The sequence below is a fragment of the Staurois parvus genome, unplaced genomic scaffold, assembly GCF_062004578.1.
Source record: "Staurois parvus isolate SC_StPar_1 unplaced genomic scaffold, SC_StPar_1.0 ptg000145l, whole genome shotgun sequence".
Classification (NCBI taxonomy): Eukaryota; Metazoa; Chordata; class Amphibia; order Anura; family Ranidae; genus Staurois; species Staurois parvus.
The window spans coordinates 23014324-23025939 of NW_028317941.1; the positions used below are offsets into that span (position 1 = coordinate 23014324).

An 11616-nucleotide genomic window follows, 5' to 3' on the forward strand; every position below is an offset into this window, starting at 1 on the left:
GTCCCTGAGTAACAATTCTCTGGCACTCAGTAACAATTCTGTCTGTCCCTGAGTAAAAATTCTGTGGCCCTAAGTAAAGTTTCTGTGGCCCTGAGTAACAATTCTCTGGCACTCCGTAACAATTCTGTCTGTCCCTGAGTAACAATTCTCTGGCACTCAGTAACAATTCTGTCTGTCCCTGAGTAAAAATTCTGTGGCCCTAATTAAAGTTTCTGTGGCCCTAAGTAACAATTCTCTGGCACTCAGTAACAATTCTGTCTGTCCCTGAGTAACAATTCTCTGGCACTCCGTAACAATTCTGTCTGTCCCTGAGTAACAATTCTCTGGCACTCAGTAACAATTCTGTCTGTCCCTGAGTAAAAATTCTGTGGCCCTAAGTAAAGTTTCTGTGGCCCTGAGTAACAATTCTCTGGCACTCCGTAACAATTCTGTCTGTCCCTGAGTATGAATTCTGTGGCCCTAACTAGCGTTTCTTTGTCCCTAAGTAACAGTTCTGTGGCCCTGAGTAACAATTCTGTGTCTGTGCGAGTAACAATTCTGTGGCCCTAAGTAACAGTTCTGTGGCCCTCAGTAACAGTTCTGTGTCTGTGCGAGTAACAATTCTGTGTCTGTGCGAGTAACAATTCTGTGGCCCTAAGTAAAGTTTCTGTGGCCCTCAGTAACAGTTCTGTGTCTGTGCGAGTAACAATTCTGTGTCTGTGCGAGTAACAATTCTGTGGCCCTAAGTAAAGTTTCTGTGGCCCTAAGTAACAATTCTCTGGCACTCAGTAACAATTCTGTCTGTCCCTGAGTAACAATTCTCTGGCACTCAGTAACAATTCTGTCTGTCCCTGAGTAAAAATTCTGTGGCCCTAAGTAAAGTTTCTGTGGCCCTGAGTAACAATTCTCTGGCACTCCGTAACAATTCTGTCTGTCCCTGAGTAACAATTCTCTGGCACTCAGTAACAATTCTGTCTGTCCCTGAGTAAAAATTCTGTGGCCCTAAGTAAAGTTTCTGTGGCCCAGAGTAACAATTCTCTGGCACTCCGTAACAATTCTGTCTGTCCCTGAGTATGAATTCTGTGGCCCTAACTAGCGTTTCTTTGTCCCTAAGTAACAGTTCTGTGGCCCTGAGTAACAATTCTGTGTCTGTGCGAGTAACAATTCTGTGGCCCTAAGTAACAGTTCTGTGGCCCTCAGTAACAGTTCTGTGTCTGTGCGAGTAACAATTCTGTGTCTGTGCGAGTAACAATTCTGTGGCCCTAAGTAACAGTTCTGTGGCCTTCAGTAACAATTCTGTGTCTGTGCGAGTAACAATTCTGTGTCTGTGCGAGTAACAATTCTGTGGCCCTAAGTAAAGTTTCTGTGGCCCTAAGTAACAATTCTCTGGCACTCAGTAACAATTCTGTCTGTCCCTGAGTAACAATTCTCTGGCACTCAGTAACAATTCTGTCTGTCCCTGAGTAAAAATTCTGTGGCCCTAAGTAAAGTTTCTGGGGCCCTGAGTAACAATTCTCTGGCACTCAGTAACAATTCTGTCTGTCCCTGAGTAACAATTCTCTGGCACTCAGTAACAATTCTGTCTGTCCCTGAGTAAAAATTCTGTGGCCCTAAGTAAAGTTTCTGTGGCCCTAAGTAACAATTCTCTGGCACTCAGTAACAATTCTGTCTGTCCCTGAGTAACAATTCTCTGGCACTCAGTAACAATTCTGTCTGTCCCTGAGTAAAAATTCTGTGGCCCTAATTAAAGTTTCTGTGGCCCTAAGTAACAATTCTCTGGCACTCAGTAACAATTCTGTCTGTCCCTGAGTAACAATTCTCTGGCACTCAGTAACAATTCTGTCTGTCCCTGAGTAAAAATTCTGTGGCCCTAATAACGTTTCTGTGGCCCTAAGTAACAATTCTCTGGCACTGAGTAACAATTCTGTCTGTCCCTGATTATGAATTCTGTGGCCCTAACTAGCGTTTCTTTGTCCCTAAATAACGATTCTGTGGCCCTCATTAACAAGTCTGTGTCCCTGAGTAATGGTTCTCTGTCCCTAAGTAACTTTTCTCTGTCCCCAATTATCGTTTCTGTGGCCCTAACTCTGTCCCTGTCCCTAGTACAGAGCGGTCTGCCTCTGTTCAATAACTGCAGGCAAATGAAGAATTCCAAAATGGCCGCTATTTATAGCTCGACCATTACACAGTGCTGGCTGGCTGGCTGCTGATTGGCTGATGCGATCACATGTAGTTGAGGAATGCATTATGGGTCAGCGCGCCTTGTCTGCGCGCCTTCCCAGACATCCCCGCTCCGTCGCCGCACATGTCAGCCGCCATTTTCTGAAAAATTTCGATTCGCGCGTCCGAATTAGGCTATTTTTCGGATTCGGCACGAATCGAAATTTTTCCGATATTCGACTCGAATTCCACTTCGGATACTTCGATTCGCTCATCTCTAACTACTATTATTATACAGGATTTATATAGCGCCAACAGTTTGTGCAGCGCTTTACAATATAACGGGAGACAGTAGAATTACAATACATTTCAGTACAGAAGGAATAGGAGGGCCCTGCGCATGGAGCTTACAATCTAAAGGAATTGGGAGGTGAAACAAAAGGTGATAGCTACGGGGACTATGATTATGACTATGCATTGCCAGTATCCAAAATGGTTGGTATAAACTAAACAGCCAGTCCAGTCAAAACTGATGTTTGAGTTTTGGTAGATGAAGAGTTAAACCACCTGAAGACTGAAATCTCTTTCCTGGATAAAATGCTGCCATGGGCACCTTTCTGTGTCCTTCATGTAGCCAAAAGCCTCGGTCACATGATGTTTTCTGAAGGGGAGGATTAGTCAGATCGAAATCTGATTGCCCCAGTTCAAGAAAGCTATATGATCAAATATCTAGACTTTTAGTCACATGACCAGCCCAGGCCACAGGATGCCTCTTTCTTAGAAGCCTAGGTATTTTAGCTCTTTTTTATGCTTGCTCACTTTATCTATCCAGACAAGATTGTTTGCATTGCTTTAAGTTAATATTTGAATGTAAGAGCACTTTAAAAGTCATCCCAGGCAGAAGACCTGTGACATAAGCAGTTTAAAAACAAAAAAAATACTGTGCACAAAAATAAATACTATGCATAATTGGTAGTTGTACTTTTTTTTTTTTTTTTTACTATGCTCTGTTTTTATTCATTGAATGCTACAATGACTCCAGTGAGTTAATGTTCAAAGGTGAGAACAATACCAATGTTGACTACAGAAAATGACAGCTGTCAAATGCACCGGAAATCTTTCAGGCATTTTGCTCGTTCTCTGGAAACTTAATGATTCTGTAATCTGTTACTATATTAACATAATGAATCCATTTCATTCTGAAATCACACAAGTCAGGGCTAAATTAGACATGCCAGTGTAATTAAACAAAACATGTATTATCGCATGCTAGCTACATTGAACAATCATCAGTCATGTCAGCATTATAATGCTGACTTATTGTGACACTGGCTAGAGGAATAATTTAATTTTCCAAAGGCAAAAGTGGCATTACGGCTTATGTGACAGAATCTTTCTGAATTAATCAGTCAACAAATGTAAGTGTTGCACTAAACCCAGGACCCTACATCTACTCTATGTGGTCTCACACAGGACATGGAAATGCAATTATTTTAGTAAATATAAACTGCTAAATACCTTTTCTCATCAGCAGTATATAGCAGTCTTGCGACTTCTATCAGTGTCCAGCAGAGTACTGGTTACAGCTTGTAGGAGGAGTTTTCATTCTCTCCTATGAGGCTGCAGGACCCCTGACCTCTGTCTGGACAGAGATGATTGGCCCCGTGTTGATCACATGCACTCCCCTAAGAGAAAAAAACTCCTTAGCAATACACACCAAAATGAGCATGTGCAGCTTGCCCCCCAAGGCTCTGTTCTATCAGCAGATGGATTGGGGACAGTAGAAGAAGGGGAGGGTTAGAGGAGTCAGGATCAAACATCCTTTTTACACAATGCAGAGGATTAACCCCTTAGGTTCCACAGTGAGTAAAACAGGCATGCTTTACTGCATATACAGACTGATTTTACTGTTGTGGGTTTAGTAACACTTTAACTGTGCCTTTGTGTAAGCAAACAATACATTATAGAATAAGGCCCTTTTCACACAGGAGATTCGATCAGGCCTGCCTGTCAGTTTTTCAGGTGGACCTGATTGAATGGTCTATTTACCCCTATGGACCGCCTTACTTCTGATTCTGATCCAGACCACTAAAAAAAAAAACTTAAAAGGGCCCATCCCCTTCTGTTTAGGGGGATTTGAACACAGGGTAGTTGGGTGTAGAGGACAGTGGAGTCCATTTACTCCTGGGCACCCATAGAGCAGAGTGGACTTGGTCTGTGTCCGCTTTGTACAAACTGAGTTGACACGGATGATTCATCTGCCCACTCTGACCAGCAGGGGATCTGTGAGCAGAGTCTGCTCCATGTGTAAGGGGCCTACTCCTCAAATGGATATCATTTTTATAGTGAGAGGTAAAGGAGACTAATGCCTGGTACATACTATCAGTTTGTTTTGTTGTTCAACCCAGTGTACTATCTACAAGAGCTGAGCTATTGTCTTCTGACAGAGGGACTGCCCCTGCCCCCCCCACCAGAACACACCAGTCAGAGCTCGTAGCCATTGGCTGCCAGCACTAATCAGATGCCAAGCAGCCTTCTGCTGTACACATTTTATTTATTTCAGGTACTTAGATAGCGCCATCAATTTACACAGTGCTTTACATATATATATTGTACATTTACATCAGTCCCTAACCCTCAAGGGGCGTACAATCTAAGGTCCCTAACTTGCATTCATACATACATATACTAGGGCCAATTTAGACAGGAGCCAATTAACCTACCAGCATATCTTTGGCGTGTGGGAGGAAACCAGAGTAGCCAGAGGAAACCCATGCAGGCACAGGGAGAACATGCAAACTCCAGGCAGGTGGTGCCGTGGTTGGGATTCAAACCAACAACCCTAGTACTGCCAGGCGGAAATGCTAACCATTTAGCCACTGTGCCGCCACATGGCCCAAATGTCGGCCGGTTTCTGTTGAACCAGGCAATATTCAGCCTGTATGTACGGTACTTAAACCTTCAAGCCTCTGAAAAGTGATTTGCATTCAGAACATTTTTCAGATGTGGTTTACAGGTGGTGAGGAGGTGATGCGTGCATTGCATGCAGTGGTGGGGTGTTTGCAGCCCTTCTCCATTCACTTAAATGGGTCGCATTCAGCAGGTTTACTACCTGTCAAACTCAACAAGCAAAGCAACATGATCATGGCATGTGAAAACCCCATTCACTCCCTTAAGGGCATTTAGACTTCTGGTTGGAGGCGTTAAAGATGTGCAATTGAACATCTCCCAACTGTCCCCACTAAAGCTGCAAACATGACATTATTATTATTATACAGTATTTATATAGGTTTGCTCAGCGCTGTACAGTAGCAAGGGGGACAGAACATGAGACAAGACAGTAACAAAACAGTACATGAGGGGTTCGAGGGCCCTGCTCTTTTGAGCTTACAATCTAGGAGGGAGGGGAAGGTGGTACAGGAGGAGATGGCTGTGGAGGATGGAGTGGTGGGAGGAGTGGAGGAGGTTGTTAGGTGAGTTCAGGTGTTAGGTGAGGTTGGAGTAGGCTTCCCTGCAGAGGAGGGTTTTCAGGGAGCGCCTGAAGGTGAGGAGGGTAGGTGACAGTCTGATTGTTTGTCGTAGGGAGTTCCAGAGGATGGGGGAAGTCCTAGAGAAGTCCTGCAATCGGGCGTGGGAGGAGGGGACCAGGGAGCTAGAGAGTAGGAGGTCCTGTGAGGAGCGGAGGGCACGGGTAGGGTAGTATTCGGGTATCAGGTCAGTTATGTAGTTTGGGGCGGCGTTGTGAATGGCTTTGTAGGTCAGGGTTAGCAGTTTGAATTTGATGCGTTGGGCAATCGGGAGCCAGTGAAGGGATTGGCAGAGGGGGGAGGCAGATGTGGAGCGGTTGGTGAGGTGGATGAGTCTAGCCGCTGAGTTTAGGATCAACTGGAGTGGGGATAGCGTTCGTTTGGATGGGCCAGTGAGAAGGGAATTGCAATAGTCCAGGCGTGGGATGATGAGGGAGTGTATGACATCTGTTTTATTATATTTTTCTTCATGTTCTTCATGCTGTCCTTACTTTTTATCAGGGCCATGTTAGTTAATTTCTTTAAGGTCACACTGATCGCACACTAAACCATAGCAATTTAGTGTGTGGAAAGCTGTTCATTCATCAGTAGGGGGCAGTGTGATGTGGTGTGATGCATGGCTCAGTGTATCAAACAATTCCCTTTTTTTATGTCACAGAACAAAGTGACACTTCATTCATGTCACCACACAGCAGCATGGTGCATTGCGTTTGCTGTGCATTGACATGCATGGAGAAGCAGTGAGGTGCAATATTATGCAAACATGTTGCTTAATATCACAGTCACACATCTCTGGAACACAGAGAAACACATGAGGAAAGAGGAAGGGGGAATTTTGTGAGCTGAGCTGCTGAGAGAACCAGCTTGATCAAATTCTTTGCTTCTACTGTGCACAGTGTTAAAAAAAAAGGCGCCAAACCCCGGAGATCTCTGATCTCTTCCATGTTGTTCAGGTAGATCTCCACCTCTGAAAGGTTGCCATACCCCTGATGTATAGCACGACGTGCAAGCAACAGATCTGAAGAGACATTGGCAGTTATAGCATAAGGCACTTCGGGGTGGGACTCTTGGTTTACCTGCAGCCAATCCCACTAGAAGGACTTTGTAACCCCAATCCTCACTGGTGGAGCACAGCACTATTTTTCTCCAGAAGGCAAAAAGCTTACGTAGGATAGCAAATATATACACACCGCCTTCCTGTGAAAATTACATGCGATGTCTGTGGGCTGTGAATTGAGTCATGGCTCCAATCACATTGCATCCCCACCAAAAAGGTGCAGGACCCTTTTTTCTGGGGTGGGGGTGGGTGTGCGTATCAGGAAGGAGGAGGACTTGTAGAGGGAAGAATACACCGCACTACAGTCCACCACCTGATTCAAGTAACCTTACCTTCTGGAATTAAAGAAACATCCGGCTATCTGTGCACCCTCCAGCAGCACGCAGCCTCCTTGGGTCCTCACCAGGTACCCATCCCTGCCACTTGCGTCATTTCTTCTAGGTGGTGGCACCCCCCCCCCCCCACAAAAATTGCCGCCCTAGGCAAACACTTTGTTTGCCTTGTAGTAAATACGCCGCTGGTGATGGTGTCATAGACACATGAATCTGTCCATGTCTGTTCTGATGAAGAAGTGTCCACACTGAACATTTCTTCCTCAGCAGAGATGCATGAGAAGAATTGTGAAAATATTTTATCAATTATGAAATTGGTAGTTTTGCCTCAAAATTAAGTTTGTCAAAATCATCTGCTCATCCTGGGTCCTGACACAAACATTACCAGGTATACAACCGGCTCAGTTTACAAAAGGCTTCCACTAGCAATATCCACTCAATGAGTAGTCAGTTATGGGTTATACCAGCTTTCATGTCATTTGTGTGCAATGATGATCTTTGGGGATGCTTAATGGTATTTGCAATTTTTTTTGTTGTTGTATCAGGACGGTAAAAGAGCCATTTAGTGAAATATCCATTCACAGTCCATCCAAGGAGTTTTACTAAACTTACAATGTTTCCTATCATATGAAAGTCCATGTAACTGTTACACTTTCATGTTTTATTTCCTATGATATCTGCCTGTAAACCATAAAAAAACACAGAAATTGTCAAGGGGACACTTATGTATTTATCAGTTTATCAATTATCTCATTTACAGATGACGTTGTAACTGTTGGCTCTGGATTATAATTATATGAAATTTATTTTTTCTTTTAGTCTTCCTATTCATCCAGCCACTGTATGCCATATGGGCCTGTTTCCGTTCTTGTCCATCAAGCTGTGTATGCACTCAAGAGCGAAACTGTTCTGTACTCTGTGATCGAATAGGACTGCAAGAGATCCCTAATGAATTTCCATGTGAAGCTTCCTTTATTAACCTAGATAAAAACAACATCAAATTTCTTTCTGAGCGGGCTTTTGGGACTTTGCCTTCATTAAAATGTCTCTCACTGAGCCACAACAACATATCTTTCATCACCCCAGGGGCTTTCAAAGGGCTGCCCAACCTGATTGAGCTCAAAATGGCTCATAATGATTATATACGCTATTTACACACTCGAACATTTTCTGCTCTAAAGAAACTGGTAAAGCTGGATTTAGCAGACTGCAATTTGTTCAATATTCCAGACCGAATATTTTTAGATCTTCCTTTACTGGAGGAACTTATGCTTTTTCAGAACAATTTCCGTAGGATTCCAGGAACTATCCGAGGTATGCGCAATTTGACTCATGTTTACTTAGAGAGCAACAGAATTGAAGCTGTTGCCTATAATTCTCTTCAGGAATTGCCTAATCTTAAATATCTTAACCTCCAAGACAATAAAATAAATGTAATTCATGACAAGTCTTTCCAAGATTGCCAGAAGATGGAGTACCTGTTCCTTAATGACAATTTTCTGAATGAGCTGCCAGAGAACTCCTTCAAAGGAATGAAAAAACTAAAAATGCTAAATTTGGGTGGAAACTCCATACGGAATATCTCATCTTCGTGGTTTCAAGATCTAATTGAGCTGGAAGTTCTCTATCTAGACAGGAATAAAATAAGCTATATTGAGGAAGGGGCATTTGAAAATCTCACCAGCTTAGTAGCCTTACACCTAAATAGCAACAATTTGACAACATTACCATTTGAGGTTTTCCGACCTGTTTACTTCATAGGAAGACTGTTTCTTTTTAAGAATCCATGGGAATGTGACTGCAGGATTGAATGGTTAAGAGACTGGATGGAGAATTATAAATTGGTTCGTGACATTCCCTGCTCAGCTCCAACATCTCTTGTAGGCATTGACCTAAGTAATGTTTTATTTAAAAGGTCGCAAGAAGGGATCTGCCTTGACCCAACAGAACAAAATTTTACCTATTATGTTCCCCTTCCTACTGAAAGGCTTCCATCGACCATGGAATCAAAACTAAGCAGTCTTATCTCCAAGCTTCTCCTACCAAAAGGAAATTATGAGGATTTGGTGAATACAACAGAAAGCTTTGACAACAGCACATTCTCGGATGTGAATGGAAACACAGCCTCCCTGTCTTCTTCACTAAATATTGCCGCATATGTGGTGCTTGTTATCAGTTATGCAATAGTTATATTTTAGGTTTTTAGTTACTATATTTTATTTTCAGAACAAGAAATGTAAATAAATTGTCATCCTAGCCCAGAATTTATTGATCATCCAAGGACAGCCGATTGAGGAAAAGACTATTTTTTTTTTAATTTTACATATCCAACAAATCTAGCTTGCTGTTAAAGAGGGAATCTACTGACTGTTTATGAAAGTCTTACAAGAGGACAGAAATGAATACAAAAAAAACCGTAATGAATCTTCAATTGGTGAAGGGTAACTGTGCCACTGAAGATTCATCTTTTTTGTTTTATGTATCTAGGGATTCTTTTCTTAGCATACACATCGTATATTCATCTTGTGCCACATTGGCCACATTGAGACTTTCCTGGGCCACATTGGAAGAAGAGGAATTGTCTTGGGCCACACATAAAATACACTAACTATAATGATAGCTGATGAGCAAAAAAAGGTCAGGTATATCACGTTAACAATCACGGATATAGATAATGTATCTATCTAAGTAATAAAACTTCATTTTTTTAAAATATTTTATATTAAAGTAAAACAGAGCAACATAAAACTAGTGCAGTATCTGACACAGTTTTTGATAAACGAATGCATCAATATCTGGTTCGATGGATTTAGCAGCAATCCTCAGTAAATTTCCAGGGTGTTCATCAGAAATTTTGGTTTTAATTTTGCCCTTTGCATCTTTCATGTAGTAGCAATTCTCAATAAATTCTTAAAGTACTCATCAGATATTTTGGTTTTAATTTTGCCCTTCAGGTGCTCATCAGAAATTTTGGTTTTATTTTTGCCCTTCATGTGCTTCTTCCTTAAAAATAACTATTTAAAAATAAAGGTGCTGTCAAAATCTGATGACATGGATAAGGTTTGATTGTGAAGAGTGGGATATTTTTATTTTGGAAGATAAAACATAAACGTCCAGTAAAGAGTCACTGTCTTTGTCACGTGTTCCTTAAGTGTAAACACATTTTTACAAAAAATTAAAAAATCATTTAAAAAATATTTTAAATTTTGTATTGGGCTGCATTCATAGTGGGCCGCAGGTTGGACACCCCTGGTTTAAAGTGTACATATAGTCAAAGCAGCTTTTTCAGTTTTTAGTTAGAGTAGGGATAATTATATTTTTTTTTTTTCAGAATGCAACAGAAAATTTGAAAAAAAAATTTCCAAAGTGAGCATATTTTCCTTTTTAGACAGTTGTCACGGAAACACCTGAAACAAGTGACCCCATTGGAAGATTTCCCTTCACGTTTTGTTATAGGGACAACTCTAGTTTTTTTTCTAAAACTTTCCCTCCTTTTTTTCCTCAGTGCAGTGGTCTTGAGGACAAAAAGAAATACCTGAAATACCATTTTCCCTATAAAAAAAAAAAAAAAAAAAGAAAAACATCTTTTCCTAGAGGTACACTTTAAGTATGGACACATAATGTAATTGTTATGCAACATATGGGCACACAGACTAATCAACTCAAAAAGAATGTTCTAATTTCATTTAAATGTAAATAAACTCATCATGCTTCATTTGTTAAGTGATTCAGATGATGTAAATTGCAGATATTTCTGTTAATTTCTCTGCATTAAGGAAAAATCGTGCCTCAGAAATGTTGTTCACAGTGTAACAAACAGCAGATTGTGATACTACTATCTTTATGGCTGCCAGGTCAGGGACCTGCATGCTTTCAAATAGCTGTTATAAAATATTCCAGACAATTTCACAAATTTACATTATATCATACCGAAGATCACTTTATTTAATCTCTTGCAAAGTTCTTGTGTAACTGTGCCCTTTTCTCCACTCCGATGATAGGAGTAAAATGCCAGATGTTCCAGAAGTGCTTGGCTGACCTGCTTAATGCATTATATTCAATGACTTTTGCTTTCCAGGCTATTTATGAAGACAGTAATCTGCTTAAATACATAAATTCATATTTGTATTATGAAGGGATATTTTCCCAAAGCTCCCACTCCATAAATGGAATGAGTTAACCCCTTCAGCCCTGAATCGGGCATGGCTCACTATAACTCAGAGAAGCACTGATGTAAGATAGCAAGGATAACCTAGTAATGTCAGCACACTCAAAAGGATCTGCACTGTTTTTATTTATTTATTATGATCAACAAAAAAATAAAAATGTGAAAAAAATGATCTTGTTATTTCTTTTTACTTAGATAAATATAAAATAGTGTATATGAATAATTCATCATTACCACTTGCAGTCAGCAGGTGAAACTCTTTAGAGGAGTATATGCTCTCAGGGGCCTTACGTAGCTGTTTTGATACAAGTAGCACAAAAAACACCCTTTCCTCTTTTCCCAGCCTACAGAAGCTACTAACAACCATGCAGATAGTGTAAGGATTTTGCTCCC

General features: G+C 41.2%; 1 protein-coding gene across 1 annotated transcript in view; it reads left to right on the plus strand.

Annotated features, from left to right (window-relative positions):
* NYX (nyctalopin) overlaps positions 1 to 10770 on the plus strand; it is a 49190-nt gene extending 38420 nt beyond the window's left edge. The window contains exon 3 of the mRNA XM_089673933.1: positions 7875 to 10770. Coding sequence (XP_089530059.1) covers positions 7875 to 9253 — 1379 coding nt within the window. The 3' untranslated portion in view covers positions 9254 to 10770. The remainder of the gene's footprint in view (positions 1 to 7874) is intronic.
* Positions 10771 to 11616: the final 846 nt, after the last annotated feature.